The sequence below is a fragment of the Lactuca virosa genome, chromosome 9 (assembly GCF_052849685.1).
Source record: "Lactuca virosa cultivar CGN04683 chromosome 9, Lactuca_virosa_CGN04683_v6, whole genome shotgun sequence".
In the NCBI taxonomy this organism is placed as follows: Eukaryota; Viridiplantae; Streptophyta; class Magnoliopsida; order Asterales; family Asteraceae; genus Lactuca; species Lactuca virosa.
The window spans coordinates 64,430,368-64,446,727 of NC_136434.1; the positions used below are offsets into that span (position 1 = coordinate 64,430,368).

Consider the following 16,360-nt stretch of genomic DNA (forward strand, 5'->3'; position numbering starts at 1 on the left):
AATCAAGAAATTGTATTTTTTTTATGACTTTTAGCCTCTTAAAAAGTAAATTACATTAAAAAAGTCAAGAAATACAAACCAAACAATTTTAAAAACAACTTTTGGCTTTTGCCCATAAAAAGTTAAAGCAAAAAAAAAAAAATACTTTTACAAAAAAAAAAAAAAAAAAAGAACTTAAAACACCCCTTTAATTCGGATTTTGTGTACATTATCTTTAAGTAGAGTTGTTCATTATTTGGATAAAACCGAATTATCTAATTGGACAATTTGGATTGAACTATTTGGTTCGGATATTCGTATTTTTGGATTGGTTATCAACAAAACCGAATTATTACTTTGGATTTCGGATTGGTTTTGGTTTATAAAATAAGAACCAAATATTCCAAAAAACCGAATAACAATTTATTATTTATTTATTTTTAATATATATTTGTGATTATTTATTAATTTATTATTTTTTTTTCAAATAGATTCAAAAAATTTCTTCTAATAAAGAACTTTAATATGTATTTTTCTAAAAATGTTTTTTTATCTATAAAATTTTTAATTTTAATATATCTTTTAGTAGTTGCTTATAAATGTTAAACCACAACCAACATAATTTTTTTTCTTTTATAAAGTTGGGTAACATTCTAATTATGTGTGGTTTTAAAATATTTCCGATTTTGAAAACCGAATAATAAAACCGATCCATCCGAATTGTAATTTGATTGAATCGGATTGGATTTGAATTTAGTTTGAACTATTTAGATCTATGTTTTGAAAACCGAAATCAATTTGGATTCACTTAATTGGATCGGATCAAACCGATCCATTCAAACGAACACCCCTATCTTTAAGGTAGAAGTTACAGATTTTGCATAGTAAAAATATACCATCCTACAAATATTTGTTTGCTTTGTTTGTACCAATTACTACGAGATCTTTTTGATATCCACTACCCTGTAATTTCTACCAATTACTACAACCCAATAAAGCAAAAAATTTGCTTCACTTGTCATTTTGAGATCAAACCTAGATCTGACAATTCGTGTATTCGTGTCATGAAAACGTGTCAGCCACGAATTTGGCACGATACAATTACACGATGAGAAATAAGCTTTATCTTAATTTTTAAGATGTATTCGTGTCGTGTCGTGTCTATCACAGATTCGTGTATTCGTGTCTGAAATTGACAGATCTAAATTCAAACCAATATTATATGGTCCGACTTTTTGTGCATAAAGTTTGGTGTAGTAATAACGGTCCGGCCCGGTTTGTATTATTGTTCAAGCAACGAAACTGAAACTTTAGAACAAAAGGAAGGGTATTTTCGTAAATTGAAAGTGACCAATGATGATAGCTAGCGAGGAAGAGATGAAATGAAACCTTCTCAAAAAAAAAAGCTTAAATGGCAATATGTCGATATTCCTTCTGCCTCTGTAATCCCCCGTTACATCAAGTACTAGCGAATCCCACTTTCTTCTTCCCTCAATCCCCTTCTTACTCCAAAAAATTTACACAACTTCCACTCACACTTCCCAATCGCCTCCGTCCGATTGTAACCTGTGCTTCCCCGTCGACATCCATGGAAACTCCTCCGGCTGGGTACAGAAGAAACGTCGGTATCTGTCTCATGAATTCTTCCAAAAAGGTTCGTTTCTCCTTCTTCAATGAAGATCATCATGGCCCTGATTTGTATTTCTTCCGATTCATTTGAGTTAATATAAGTACATACAATTTTGAACTGACTGGAGTATTAATTGTATGCAGATTTTTTCAGCATCAAGGCTCGATATACCGGACTCATGGCAGATGCCCCAGGTAAATCCAATCAATTAACATTGCGAAAGTAATTGGTTTGAGTTTATCTATCAATTGTGTAGAAATCCGCCTAACTGATATGTACCTCATATTGCTTTATGCATGTTTTATCCTTCCATAATTCGATTGGTGAAATTGCCAGATTTTGTAATGGAATAACTTTCTTAGGTTTTTACTGTAATACATCAATTCTGGATATGGATTATGAGTACCTTACCATTGTTTTATTTGGGGTTTTTTTTTGGATGATTGTTTTAAAAGTGATTATTGCAACTTGAAGAATGATTAATCAGGTCATTAAAGCCATAGACTACTCCAAATCTGTTTATTTTGATCCAAAATAATCAGAAAATTAGACTCATAATCATTTTCACGCATGCACTTAAAACTGAACGATTGTTCAGTTTTAAACTTACATCCAAACACCCTTGATTGAGAGTTATCTCAGCAATGGCTAACAATGTGTAATAAGATGAACTCCTGCATCTCCTATGGTAACATGAACGTAGATTAAAACCCAAATCTTTTATATCAGAAATTCAGAATCCACACAGTATATGAAATTGAAAGAGATATATAGAGATATGATATAAGTTTATGAAACAGGGTGGTGTTGATGAAGGTGAAGATCCAAGAGCTGCAGCCATCAGGGAATTAAGAGAAGAAACAGGTGTTACATCAGCTGAAATTCTTATGGAGGTTTGTTTGTATCCTATTCCTACTAAATATCTGCTATTCAAAAAAAATAATTTTCTCAAATTATATTTAAATATCATTTATCATGATGCAGTCTCCACACTGGTTGACATATGATTTTCCTCCAAAAGTGAGGGAAAAGCTTAATCGACAATGGGGTTCTGATTGGAAGGGTCAAGCACAAAAGTGGTGAGTCAGAGTCAAATAGTCAACCATACATACCTTTTAGTTTTTACACTTTCAAATTTAACCAAAATCAGTCTGTTTATATAAAAACAATTTTCACAGGTTCTTGTTTAAGTTCACTGGAAAAGATGAAGAAATAAACTTATTGGGTGATGGCACTGAGAAGGCTGAATTTGGAGAGTGGGCTTGGATGTCACCCGAACAAGTGATTGATCGCGTGCGTGGGCCCACCTTTTTTGCATGTCCTTTTTCGTCATTTTACCTACATCACTCTCACTTTTTTTTTTTCTTTTCTTTTTTACAGGCTGTGGATTTCAAGAAACCTGTTTACAAGGAAATTATCACTGCTTTCTCTCCTCATCTTCAGTAAAACTAAAACTTGTCAATCTATGGAACCATGTTTCAGCATCTTTATTTTATTCCAAATTCCAAATACCAGTTATCTTTTTAGAGGATGTTAGGGGTATATTGGTCATTAACATATGAAAGAGCAACTATGAGTAATCGTAAGATATTGTGAGCTCATTGTATATGATGATTATTCACATGTGAATGTCTAATTCGAACAGTTGTCATGTTAAGAACATTCACATTTGATAGATCAACAACAATATCCAATATGTCCGATACGAATAGTTGTCTGGTTTGTTATTACAAATACTAATCATAGAAATAATACACATAATACGGAACATTAAAATAGGAAGTGAATGATGAAGCAACAATATAGAATTATTTTGATCAACGATGAAGCAGAATATGGAAAACAATAAAATTCAAAGTTATTGAATTATGATAGAAAATTTTCAATGATACCCTACCTATTGAGTCTATTAGTTTAAAATAAATCAACGGTGGAGATGTGTTATCATGTTCTTTACTTCTTTGAGGTTGTCAAATGGACCTCACTACTTTGAATTGTATAGAGGTTGTATTGAGGCTGAATTAGATCCTCTTTGGCAGAATGCTATGGCTGAGGAACTCACTGCTTTTTATCAGACTCATACATGAGATTTGGTTCCCCTTCCTCTTGGGAAACATACAATTGGTTATCGTTGGGTGTACAAGATAAAAACCAAATCTTATGGGTATGTTGAGTGGTACAATGTCAGACTTGTAGCAAAAGGGTATTCCCAACAACACGGTTTTGACTATGAGGAAACCGTTTCTCCAATGGCAAAGATGACGACAGTCAGTACTATGATTACAGTTGCATCTATTCGACAGTGGAAGATCTTTCAAATGGATGTCAAGATTGTTTTTTTGAATGGTGACCTCCCCCAGGAATTCAACACCATCCGGGTGAGGTTTGTCGGCTTTGCAAAGCTTTGTATGGTCTCAAGCAAGCACCTTGTGCTTGGTTTGAGAAATTTTCCACAGTGATCAACTCTCTAGGATTTGTCCAGAGCAATCATGATTCGACTTTGTTCATTAGATCACGAGTGCAGGACGAATTCTTTTGTCCTTATATGTGGATGACATGATTATTACTGGTGATGATCATGGTGGTATTGAGTTTTTTAAGCATGATCTAGCTCATCGATTTGCTATAAAGAATTTGAGATTGTTGCGTTATTTCTTGGGTATTAAAGTAGCTCGGTCTAAGAAATGGTGTCTTCTTTCTCAGACTAAATATATATATATCTGACTTGTTTAGACGGGCGGACCTCTCTGACAATCAGACTGTAGATACTCCTCTTGAAACTAATGCACAGTACTGTCCTACTGATGGTGTTCCTTTGTCCAATCTGAATCCTTACTGGACTGTTGTGGGAAGTTTGGTTTATCTCACAGTTACTCGTTCAGATATTTCTCATGTTGTTCATGTTGTCAATCAATTTGTTACTGCTCCTACCTCTGTTCATTGGGGAGCTATACTCCGAATTCTGAGATATCTTCGTGACAATCGGTTTCTGACCCTCTTGTTTCCCTCAACGTCTTCTCTTGAGTTACGTGCCTATAGTAATGTTGATTTGGATGACAATCGTCATGATCGTAAATCTACCACCGGATTTTGAGTGTTTTTTTGGAGAGTCTCATATCATGGAAGAGCAAGAAACATGACGTTGTCTCTAGATCTTCCACTAAGGCTGAGTATCGTGCTATGGTTGTGACTACATGTGAGATTATCTAGTTACGGTGGCTTCTTGTAGATATGAGGGTTCACATTTCTTCACTTACTCCCTTGCATTGTGATAACAAAAGTGCGATACAAATTACGAAGAATATTGTTTTCCATGAGAGGACGAAACACATTGAGATTGATTGTCACTTCATCTGTCATCACTTACAGCTCGGAACCATATCGCTTCCATTTGTTTCATCAACCTTGCAGCTTGCGGATAATTTTACGAATGCTCTATCAGCATCTCGGTTTCGCTTTTTGTGTGACAAACTTTCAATGTTTATTGTTGTGACATTGTGAGTTTGAGGGGTGATGTTAGCTTATATGTTATTACCCCACATGTTTATGGGCTCTTTAGCCTTTAGTCTTTTAGGGTTTGGTTCTTAACTAGTATTTATTCTCCATTTTCTTTTTTGTAGCCAAAAAATATTTTTCATCAAGAACCTTGTAATTTCCCTCTTTCATTAATTATATGGCTCTATTATCGTTGGAATCTTTACAACTTTACGTTTTACGTAAGTTGAGTTGATGGTAAAAAAAAAGATATTTTACATGTTTTTTAGAATATGATATTTTTTGAAAAGAAAACTATTTGTTTAAAAGAATTTGTGCACACCTAGAAAAGAATTGGAATATGCTACATTATGCGGATACATACTTAGATAAAAAAAATATAAGTTTAGGTTTTAGATTATCTTATTTGTTGAGATTTTTTATAACAATTAGATTATACTGACGTATAATTGTTGTTGTTATCTTTATTCTATTAAATTTTAATGTTTAATAGTAAACCATGATGTTTTTTATCATTTCGTTTGTATTTATATAAAAGTTATAGGTAAGATTATCTTATTAGTTTTTCTCATCGATCATCAATTAAACAACATTTATCACATTTTGAAACCATTTGCAATATTAATCATAGGCAAGACTATGTTTTTATCATTTCGTAGTTATATAAAAATATTCATGCTGTCGCACCTAGTTTTAAACTATATTAAAAATTTAAAACCAACCATCGTTGAAGTTGATGTGCGACATAAGACTACTCTCATTCACAACCAAAACCAACTCAACAATCAATTAAAAAAATAATTTATCTCTCTACCACCTACACAATCCAACCAAACCAACTTTTCATATCCATTAGCAACCCAACCTAAACCAAAATTTTATATTATTTATAATTGATTTTTATTATATTATACAATCTAAATATTATACATTTTTTCAATTTATAACCCAATTTTTTCTACTCTTTTAAGATTATACAGACAACATAAAAAAATTATAAAAAAAATTCTTAAAATATATCAATATTGGTCTTTATTTGTAGACAAAATTATTTTACTTATTTTAGTATGTTTTGTTTATTTTTTTAATAAAAATAAAATTAAACTAATTACAACATAATGTTTAAAGTGTAAAAGAGTTATAATAAATAAATAAATAAATAAGAAATAAAAATGACAACTTGAAGTTTGGTGGAGCAACCTAGTCCTGAGTTTTAAAGGATTTTTTAATTTTTTTTTAGAAAAAACATCATAAATGTTCCCTATGGTTACCCAAAATCTGAAGTTTAGTCCCCATGGTTTAAAAACCTCATAGATGGTCCCTGTGTTTTCAAAACTTTTGATGTTTGGTCCTTTTTGCTAACTCCGTTAAGTTTGTCCGTTAACTGAAGGGTATTTTTGTCATTTCACCACCACAGGGACCATTTATGATGTTTTCTCGTATATTAAAAAAAAAAAAAAATTAAACATAATTAAATATATAAAAGGTCTCTCTCTCTCTCTCTCTCTCTCTCTCTCTCTCTCTCTCTCTCTCTCTCTCTCTCTCTCTCTCTCCAAGAATGTGGAAACTGGAAAGCATTGAATCAACCATCATAGCCTACATTTTGTGATTGGCTTCTTACACACCACCTCCGACGAACGCCATATCTACCACCACCGATAACCACCTTCATACCCACTACCACCGGTGACCATTCTTACACACAAATCTCGAATCAAGGTCCATTGTCTACATCTACAACACCAAATCTGACCCTAAAATGATAGATCTGCAACATCAAATTCGAGAGAAGAGGGAAGGATTGCGATCGATTAGATAAGGAGGACCAATCCTTGTGTGATTTGGGAAATATAGAAATAGATGAGAGATCGATCGATTTAGGCGAAAAGAGATTGAAGGGAGCTGTGATTTTTGGTGCCTGATTCGTTTAAGAACAAGTCGTAGAAAAGGGCAGCGGTTTCTTCTTCTTGTCAGGACACGCATGAGACGCACGCATTTAAGAAGCATAGCTGATTGTGACCTCATTTATGGATTGTGTTTTCTCCGGTGGCGGCAGAGGGGAAGTCTGAATCGGAGCCTTAAATTTGAATCAAACTGAAATCGGTTGTGTTTGTGTGAATGAAGAGAGGATAGAAGGGAAATAAAGTTTGATTCAGGTAAAGAGACGAAAAGGGGTAGGTCTTTCATGTTCTTTGTGGTTCTTGGTTTCATGTTCTTCTCTGTGTGTAACTTTGTAAACTTTGTAAACACAGGGACCATCTATGAGGTTTTTAAACCACGGGGACTAAACTTCAGATTTTGAGTAACCACAGGGACCATTTATGATGTTTTTTCTTTTTTTTAATTGAAATATGCCAACCAACAAATGCTTGGTTGCCAACGAGGATGGTCTAAGCATAGAAAGATCAATGAACTGAAAAATGCCTATGAAACGATAATAACAACATCGACGCATGATTCGTTGGGCAAGTGTACTTTGCAAATCATTGAAAACGACTCCTTCTTCGTTCCCTCTCAATTTCGTTCCATTTTCTGCCTACAAAACCTGCATCAATCGCTTGCTGTTGCCCATCATCACTTCTCCTATTTTGGCCAGACTTTTTCGTGGGCCCTGCCAACCGTTCGATGAAATGCCTAGGAGAACTCAAAGCTTTTTCGCTTTTGGGTTTTTTGATGTTCTTGATCTTGTTGAGTTATGTAAAGTGAAACCCGATTTTAGAAACATAGTCAATGTTCATGCCTTAGCATTTAAGGTCGGTGTTCTCGGTCATCTCCCCACTTCCACTTCTCTTATTATAGCTTATACACGAGCAGGACATTATCCTTCTTCTTTGGCACTTTTTGGTGAGATTTCTTGCAAAGATGTGGTACTTTGGAATGCAATGATGACATGTACAATCGAAAATGGACAGTTTACAGATGCAATAAGCTTCTTTGTTCAAATGCTACATGAAGGAATCAAGTTTGACTCTGTAACTCTAGTGATTGCCATTTCAGGATTGTCAACTATTACAAATAGTTTGCTATATCTACAGGCTGTTCATAGTTTAGGCCTAAAGCTAGGTTTACTTTCTTACCCTGATTTATGCAATGCTCTTATCAATGCACATGCTAAATCTGGTGATTTGGAGTCCTCAGAGAGCATATTTATGGATTCCAAAGTGAAAGACAAATTTTCATGGAACTCTATGATTACTGGTTGTTTAAGAAACCATCATCCTGAAAAATCTTTATGGTATTTCAAGAACATGGTTTCTAGTGGAACACAAGTTGATGATGTCAGTTTATCATGTGCTATTGCAGCTTCAAATTCTTTGCTAAATCTTCATAATATTGGTAAGACTCTTCATGGGATTGGAATAAAACTTGGATTAGATGAAACCCCTCATGTTTCTGTCCAAAATGCCCTTGTTTCATTGTACTCAAAATGTGGAGATATTGATGCTGCTGAGACTCTGTTTAGAGGGATTTATGATAAGGATTTGGTTTCTTGGAATACAATGATTCAAGGGTTTGCTTCAAATGGAATGATTGTTGAAGCATTTCATCTTTTGAGTGAAATGCAATTTATAAAATCTTCTATCCAACCGGATACAGTGACAATACTTTCTGTGCTTTCATTATGTGCAGAATCATTGCTTTTAAGAGAAGGGAAAACCATTCATGGATTCTTTATAAAAAGATTACCCAGATTTGACCTAATATTGAATAATAGTCTTATGAACATGTATTCCAAATGCAACCAAATAGACAAAGCTGAAAATTTGTTCATGTCTATAAAAGATAAAGATTTGGTTTCTTGGAATACAATGATATCCGGATACATCCAAAATGGGAATTCAAGATTTGCTCAAATCCTATTCAAGAAACTATTGTATCAATGTTTGGAATGCAGTTTATCAACTGTTCTAGCAATCCTTTCTTCTTGTGATTCACCCGAATTTCTTAAATTTGGGGAATCTTTACACAGTTGGGAGTTGAAATTAGGGTTCTCGAACAATATCCACGCGATTAACTCCTTAATCTTCATGTACACCAATTGTGGAGACTTGAAAGCTTCTTATAAATTATTACAAAGTGTTTCAAAAGTTGTAGACACCACATGTTGGAATGCCATGATCACAGGTTGCACACAAAACGGATACTTTCTAGAAGCTTTAAAAACTTTCAACTTAATGAGACAAGAAACATACACAAAACCCGATTCCGTTACCCTCGTAAGCGTCATATCCGCTTCCAGAACCCTGGAATCGGTGATTCCGGGGAAACTAGCTCACGGAATCGCGCATAAAACTTGGTTTGATCGAGACGTTCGTGTACAAAATGTGTTGATCACAATGTATGGAAAATTCGGGGATGTTGAGAGTGCGAGTTTAGTGTTTGACTTGTGTGTTGACCGGAATCTTTGTTCATGGAATTGCATGATCTCGGTTCTTTCTCAAAACAAGGAGGCGAAAACCGCGTTACGTTTGTTTAAAAACATGGATTTTGAACCTGATGAGATCACAATCGTGACTATGTTATCATCATGTACACATTTAGGAACAATCAGATATGGAAAACAAATCCATGGATATATTTTAAGATCAAATTTTCACAAAAACAGTTTCATAAACGCTGCACTTATCGACATGTATAGCAATTGCGGGAGGCTCGACATTTCCATCATCATATTCGGTTCTTCATCGGAAAAGACAATTGCAAGTTGGAATTCAATGATTTCTGCATACGGGTTTCATAGTGAAGGTCGTAAGGCAATTGAGGTGTTCAACGAAATGATAATGACCAAAACACCCCCGACAAAAACGAGTTTTATAAACTTGCTATCGGCTTGTGGTCATTCAGGGTTGGTGGAAGAAGGGATTGGGTATTATAATTGTATGTTGGATGAATATGGTGTGGAACGGGTTACAGAGCATAATGTTTGTGTGGTGGATATGTTGGGTAGATGTGGGAGGTTGAGTGAGGCTTATGAGTTTATAGAGAAGATGGTGTTGAGAGATGAAGGTGTTTTGGGGGCGATGTTGAGTTGGTGTGGTTATTATGGGGATGTTGAAATGGGGAAGAAAGTAGGTGAGATTCTTTTTTATTTGGAACCTAGAAAAGCAGGGTACTATGTTTGTTTAGCGAATGCTTATGTTGGTGTTGGAAGTTGGAGTGATGCTGTGAAGTTGAGAAAGTGTGTGGAAGATATGAGGTTGAAGAAACAAGGAGGTTATAGTTTAGTTGATATCGGTTTGTAATTAAAGTTGATAGTGGACATGTTTGAATAGGCATTCAAGATTCGTTGACGCTAAAAGAACGGTCACATGACACATCCTTATATTTAGTGCATCATATGTAGGTCCAGCCCAAAAGGCATGACAATATGAGTGATGGGCCTAGGCCCATATGAAGGTTTGGGGCCCCAATCGGGTATTGTTTGTGTAGATAAAATATATACTAGCTCCTTTTGTTCCTTTACAATACTCAAGTCTGCTATAGGCTGAAGAATTAGTTTCAACCTGTTGGATTATTCTTACAAAATATTCTAAAATTAGTCATAAAAACTTGTTATTAAGAATGAAGATATATTTTAAAAAAATAAAATCATGGACTATTTTTCACTTTACTTTGCCTCATAAATGTTTTTCAACAAGACCATTGATGAACCAATATCTTTTACAATACGCTTATCATTGGGAAGATTGAAGGCAACAGTTTGTGGGCCATTCACATCCTGCATTAAAAATATAAATCATCATATATTAACAATATACTTTCACAAAGCTCATAGATGTACTAGTGGGGAGCTATAATTTCTAGGACTATTTTTGATAATGAGGGCGTTCATGTCTTTTGTCACATTAACTTACCCCTGAATTATAAACAAGCTGGATGACACGAATATGTGCAGATATCACATCTTGTGATTTGTACATGTTGTCCATTTGAAGATTTTGCTCCACGACCTACATATTTTCATTAATTAGATTATTAAATAATATTGATCATAGTAAATCCAACATCACACCTACAAATTATCTCCAAAGAGTTTAAGTTGAGCGGTTGCTTTATCAACTCGAATTCCAATAAATGCCTCAAATGTCGCCTAAAGAAAAATCACAAAAATCTTGGTAATGCCTTTTTTTTTTAACTTTTACCATGAAATCTGTAACGTCTGCAGATTCGGGCTAATCAATTTAGAGACAATAATCGTAAAAAAAAAGACTTTTTAATGAAAGATTATTTAGAATGAATAATCTTAACCATGTTATAGTATATGTCACAAGGGTTCTGTATATATAAAGAATGCCGAAATCCGAGTTATAACGAAGAAGTTATAACCTGTCGAAGTTTTACGGCTAAACTGACATGACACCGCGTAACGTAAAAAGTGAATTTTTGATAAAATACTTTTTAGCCTTAGCGGTCTAAACAAAAGTCGTAGTATACGTTAAACCGAGAGCGTGCATAAAAAGAATGTCCAAATCTGACTTCGTATTAGGAAGTTACGATTTTTCTAAGATTTAGCATAGCAGTGCATAGCCCGGAATTTGAATTTTAGATCGGTCGATTTTAAGCCAAAATAATCTAAACAAGAAATAAAGATATCGTTAATAGGAGTTCAACGATAAAAAGCAGTCGAAAACGGAGCTCGTATGCGAAAGATATGAACAAAACTTAGTCCCTACTCTTCGAACGCGATAAAATTCGATACAGTTTTGTAAATCGTAGATAGAATGAGAATTAGCCGACGGGGTCTAAATGAAAGTTGTATTACTCGTAAATACCAACGCGTGGATATAAAGAACGTCAAAAACGGAGTTCGTATGAACGAGTTATAATTTTTAATAGCATATTTACGTATTAAAATAAAGTATAAATCATATATTCGTACACATATATATACATATGTATATATCATTAGAAAGGTATCGACGATGCGGTCATTATAAGACTAGTGTTGAGTACTTTCGGCATTAGTTTAGTACAAAATATCGTTAAATCTATTTAAAATAGTATTATAAAGGGGTGTTTAGTTGTTTATATAACTATAAGATCATTAAGTAACTATGAAGGTAGTTTTTGAAAATTCAATTACTATAAATAAGAGCCTTAGAAAGATTCAGCGACGAAGTTCTGCCCCTGCAGAGCCCGACTCCTTGCTAAAACCCTCGTGATTCGACTTCTCTTTCTGCCCCGGGCATATTGGTCCCTCGTGATTCGACTTCTCTTTCTGTAGTTTTAGTATAGTAAGGTGAGCGCTGAAGCGCTGCAAGAATCTTTCTTAGAAAGATTTAGCGACGAAGTTCTGCCCCTGCAGAGCCCGACTCCTTGCTAAAACCCCATTGTAAGTAAGTTGTGCTTACCCTACTTTAAGTATAGCTTATAATTAATATTAGTATTTTTATTATGAACTTATAATAAATATTTGGGCTATTATTACGAGTTATATAAGTGTCGTTATAATATCTTTTAACCGCTTGCGGTATGGGGAATCTGGTTTGAAGGGTCGCATATGGTTGTTGGATTTCAGAAGTGTTATAATGCCAAAATGGTCCTGCCCTTCGGTGTTTCATGTCTTGCCCCTGTTTGTACATTGTGGTTGAAAAGTATTGTTTGACACTTATAAAATGATAACACTCGTAAATATTCGCGTTAAATATTAGACTAAAATCTAGTGGTAATGATACTAGGTTTCGTCGAAAGAAAGTAGAATTAATAGAAGCGAAACGTTGTCTGAGATCGAAATTACCACCTTAACAAGTGAGTGCATAATTACTTTCATCTTACACATAGATATGAAGTATTTTATATAAATTACGTGCTATGTATGCATATAACCTGTATACTTGCTATCTATGCTGGATGAACGATTTTATACATATTTTAAATGATTTAAACTGTATATGTATTTTATATCTACGAATATGTTGGGTAAAACATGGGTAGATGAATGATGAGAGATGAAAGATGATATGAGTGAACATTGGCAGTTATAGACTTAGTGTCTAATAAATAACATCGGCAACTATGGACTTAGTGCCTATTGGATAAACGCTGGTAGCTATGGACTTTGTACCTGTTAGATGAACGTTGGTAGCTATGGACTTAATACCTATTAGATAAACACTGGTAGCTATGGATTTAGTACCCGATGAAGGAACTTTAGCAGCTATGGAATTAGTGCTTTACGAACGAGCATTGGCAGCTATGGAGTTAGTGCCTGTCATATAAAACCTGGAAGCAATGGACTTCGGAATAAACGAATGCAGGATAGATGATTCTTAGGGTAGACCCTTAAGAGTAAAGAAGATAATGGGGATGAGTAATTGGGTTGATTGTTTGATGTTTAAACATAATAATTATATTATTGTGGGTTGAAAACCATATGTGCTCACCAGGTTTCCCAACCTGACTCACTCAAGTTTATTTGTATCACAGGTGTCGATATGAAGCTACTTTACACTGAGAGATTAAGGAGATGTAGATCACTAGTGTAAATGAATGTAAGATCTGTTTATGCTTATGTGTCTGTATTGACGATGACATCCCAAATGTTTTAAAATGAATAAAATACATTTCTTCGGAAATGCTTTGATAAAGTATTTATCATGTTTTCTGGGAACAAATTCCGCAACATTTTTAATAAAAGGGGTACTCTGATTTTTATAAAGCATATACAATATCGGTATTTTCTGGCCGTGAAAATGAGGAGGTCACAAAATCATAGTGAAATGCACAAAAGAATAAAAAATAACAATACCTTGTATCCAAATAGTACGTCTTCATAAGTCTTGTAACATCCAAAACTCACAGGGTAAAAAAAATTATTTTAATATAATCAAAACACTAACGAAACTGTATCCAAATATTTAAAGACATTTCAAATTAAAACAATTATCAGAGTTAAATCCCAAAATCACATGTTGCGGGAAACACAGGTGTATGCGCTGCGATCTAGCCGAGCCTTTCCATTTTGAACCGGAAACACCTGAAACCATAAACCACAAACTGTAAGCATAAAGCTTAGTGAGTTCCCCAAAATACCACATATCATACATATCGAACGAGCCAAACATGCCATTCATACCAAACATAATGAACATATCAAACATATGATAGAAAGTGCCATTATCATGCAACATACGTATAGTTGCCATGGGCTCCTTCCATGGTCTTTATCTGGAATGCCATGGGCTCCCCCCATGGTCTTTACCTGGAATGCCATGGGCTCCCCCATGGTCTAATATCTTAGTGTCACGGGCTACCCCGGGGGTCTTCCATACAAGCATCACAAAGACAACTAGCATACAATCTACAATACTTAACTACTTAACTGCCAGAGTCCACACTCTGGTCTTGCATACAGACTTGCCAGGAGTCACCTCCAAGTCTTTCATACTAATGACAAGGGTCACCCCTTAGTCTTCCTATAACGCATAAACCTAATGGGCCGGCATTGGTGCCTTCGACCCATAGTACAGTGAGGTAACTCACATCGAATACTGAAGTTCACTGCAAGAATCCCTAGCTGCTGCCCTGACGATACCTCCGATCTATCATATCAAAATAACACCCAATTAGCAACTGGGTTCCATTCTAAGTCCCACCAACCAAACTTGGGGTAAAATGACCATTTTACTCATGGCCCAAAACTGAGGCCCAAATCCATTAACCAAAAGGTCCAAAACCAAAAGATCCACAAAGGCCCGCTAATGGCCCAATTTTCCAAATTGGGCCCAACCTCATATGAGTCTTATCCTAAGCCCATAGTTTCCTTTATTACAATTCAGGTTAGCTCAAGTACCCCATCAGGACAACTTGGTCAAAGACAAAACTCAAAAAGTCATAGTCAACGGGCCGAGTTGACCCAACTCGCCGAGTTGTGCCTTCAACCCTTCAACTCACTGTGTTTTTCCATTTAACTTCAAAGTCGGGAAAAAACCGATCCAACTCGCCGAGTTTATCAATAAACTCGCCGAGTTCGCTCAAAACCCAACAACTTAATACAATAAGCACTCAATCCATAAGGACATGACCCCAAAACCTAGATCTGACTTCCTTGAGCTGGAAAACCACGTAAAGTTGCCAGCTTTACGTTCATGCATGTCTAAATGAAGCACTTAAGCTTGAAATGAACTTAATAATTGGCTTAATGCATGCATGACACCAAAATCCTCATAAAGCTTGCAACTTTCAGCCAAATGAGGCCACAAAATGGCCAGATCTAAAATGACAACCCATGAAACACTCAAATCCTTGGACAATCCATCAAAGAATCCAATAATCAAAATAAAACCCCAAAAGAAGAGATCTAATCAATGAAGAAGCAAGTTACAATATTTATACCTCAAAGAGACTGCAATAAGTGGGGAAGTTCTGGATCTAAAGCCTTTCCACCAAGCTAGACATCTTCACTTCAAGGCTCCTTTAAAAGAGTACTAAAAATCAACACTCCAAGCTCTCCACAAGCTCACACACTCAACTATGAAATATGATACTCGAATTTAGGGTTTCTGGACAGAGGAGGCTGGTAAGGAGGCCAACCAAGGGACTTAAGGCCTTTAAATAGGGTGCAACACCCTAAAAATTAGGGTTTCCTTCCCAGCTTCCAACTCACCGAGTTAAGGCTCCTCAACTCGCCGAGTTGGTTCATTAAACTCGCGGCTAAAAAGCACCTCGACTTGCCGAGTTGAGGCACCCCAACTCGCCGAGTTCCAAAGAGAAATTACACACTTGGCAACCACCTCATATCGTAAAATCGAGCGTTACAACTCTCCCCCACGTAAATTAGATCTCGTCCTCGAAATCATTCCTTTCTAACACTCAGATCGTACCCAACATTTCGAGGAACGTAACCGAGAGTTCTGCACATAAAATGACCTTCCCAAGACAACCGAACCCAAACAGAAACTGCCAACTTGAAGAAGAACAATCCATAATCCCATGCAGAAAACCAGCCCTACCTTACCCGAAACCGGAATCTTGAATTCTCGAATTGGTCTGACTCCCTGACAGACCGCCCGTACTAAATCATTACTATATCGAATCCTTATAGAATACCAAGCTAAAACTAAAATACTTCCAATCCCGATTATCTTGATGCTACCAACCGAACAAAGTCATTGACCAAAACTAGATACAAAACACCTATGCTTGACAGAAGGCTCGAATAATCCTTCGGGTAGAAGATTCAACCCTGTAACGGTTAGACTCATACAAGAGCTGCGTAATAGGGTCAAATCACTTACTCTGAGATTCTTTAATCCA

The 16,360-nt window shown here is 35.5% G+C and overlaps 3 protein-coding genes across 3 annotated transcripts; all 3 read left to right on the top strand.

The window, feature by feature from the left end:
- Window positions 1-1,344: 1,344 nt before the first annotated feature.
- NUDX26 (nudix hydrolase homolog 26) lies at window positions 1,345-3,312 on the top strand. The gene is made up of 6 exons (XM_079069829.1): window positions 1,345-1,633; window positions 1,753-1,803; window positions 2,410-2,502; window positions 2,594-2,688; window positions 2,788-2,902; window positions 2,990-3,312. Exons 1-6 carry the CDS (start codon window positions 1,391-1,393, stop codon window positions 3,053-3,055), a joined length of 663 nt encoding a protein of 220 aa, XP_078925955.1. The 5' UTR covers window positions 1,345-1,390; the 3' UTR covers window positions 3,056-3,312.
- Window positions 3,313-3,867: 555 nt separating this feature from the next.
- LOC145139309 (secreted RxLR effector protein 161-like) lies at window positions 3,868-4,703 on the top strand. Its single transcript, XM_079073178.1, has 2 exons — window positions 3,868-3,992; window positions 4,343-4,703. The coding sequence occupies exons 1-2, from the start codon at window positions 3,868-3,870 to the stop codon at window positions 4,701-4,703; spliced, it is 486 nt and encodes a 161-aa protein (XP_078929304.1).
- Window positions 4,704-7,493: 2,790 nt separating this feature from the next.
- On the top strand, window positions 7,494-10,627 carry LOC145135887 (Tetratricopeptide repeat (TPR)-like superfamily protein). Its single transcript, XM_079070084.1, has one exon. It carries the CDS (start codon window positions 7,558-7,560, stop codon window positions 10,345-10,347), a length of 2,790 nt encoding a protein of 929 aa, XP_078926210.1. The 5' UTR covers window positions 7,494-7,557; the 3' UTR covers window positions 10,348-10,627.
- Window positions 10,628-16,360: the final 5,733 nt, after the last annotated feature.

Excerpts from the sequence above, each read along its gene's own strand:
- NUDX26 (XM_079069829.1), top strand. The coding sequence starts at position 1,391 with ATGGCAATATGTCGATATTCCTTCTGCCTCTGTAATCCCCCGTTACAT. Across the intron at positions 1,634-1,752 it reads TCATGAATTCTTCCAAAAAG|ATTTTTTCAGCATCAAGGCT; the intron begins GTTCGTTTCTCC and ends AATTGTATGCAG. Across the intron at positions 2,503-2,593 it reads CAGCTGAAATTCTTATGGAG|TCTCCACACTGGTTGACATA; the intron begins GTTTGTTTGTAT and ends ATCATGATGCAG.
- LOC145139309 (XM_079073178.1), top strand. The coding sequence starts at position 3,868 with ATGACGACAGTCAGTACTATGATTACAGTTGCATCTATTCGACAGTGG. Across the intron at positions 3,993-4,342 it reads TTCAACACCATCCGGGTGAG|ACGGGCGGACCTCTCTGACA; the intron begins GTTTGTCGGCTT and ends TGACTTGTTTAG.
- LOC145135887 (XM_079070084.1), top strand. The coding sequence starts at position 7,558 with ATGATTCGTTGGGCAAGTGTACTTTGCAAATCATTGAAAACGACTCCT.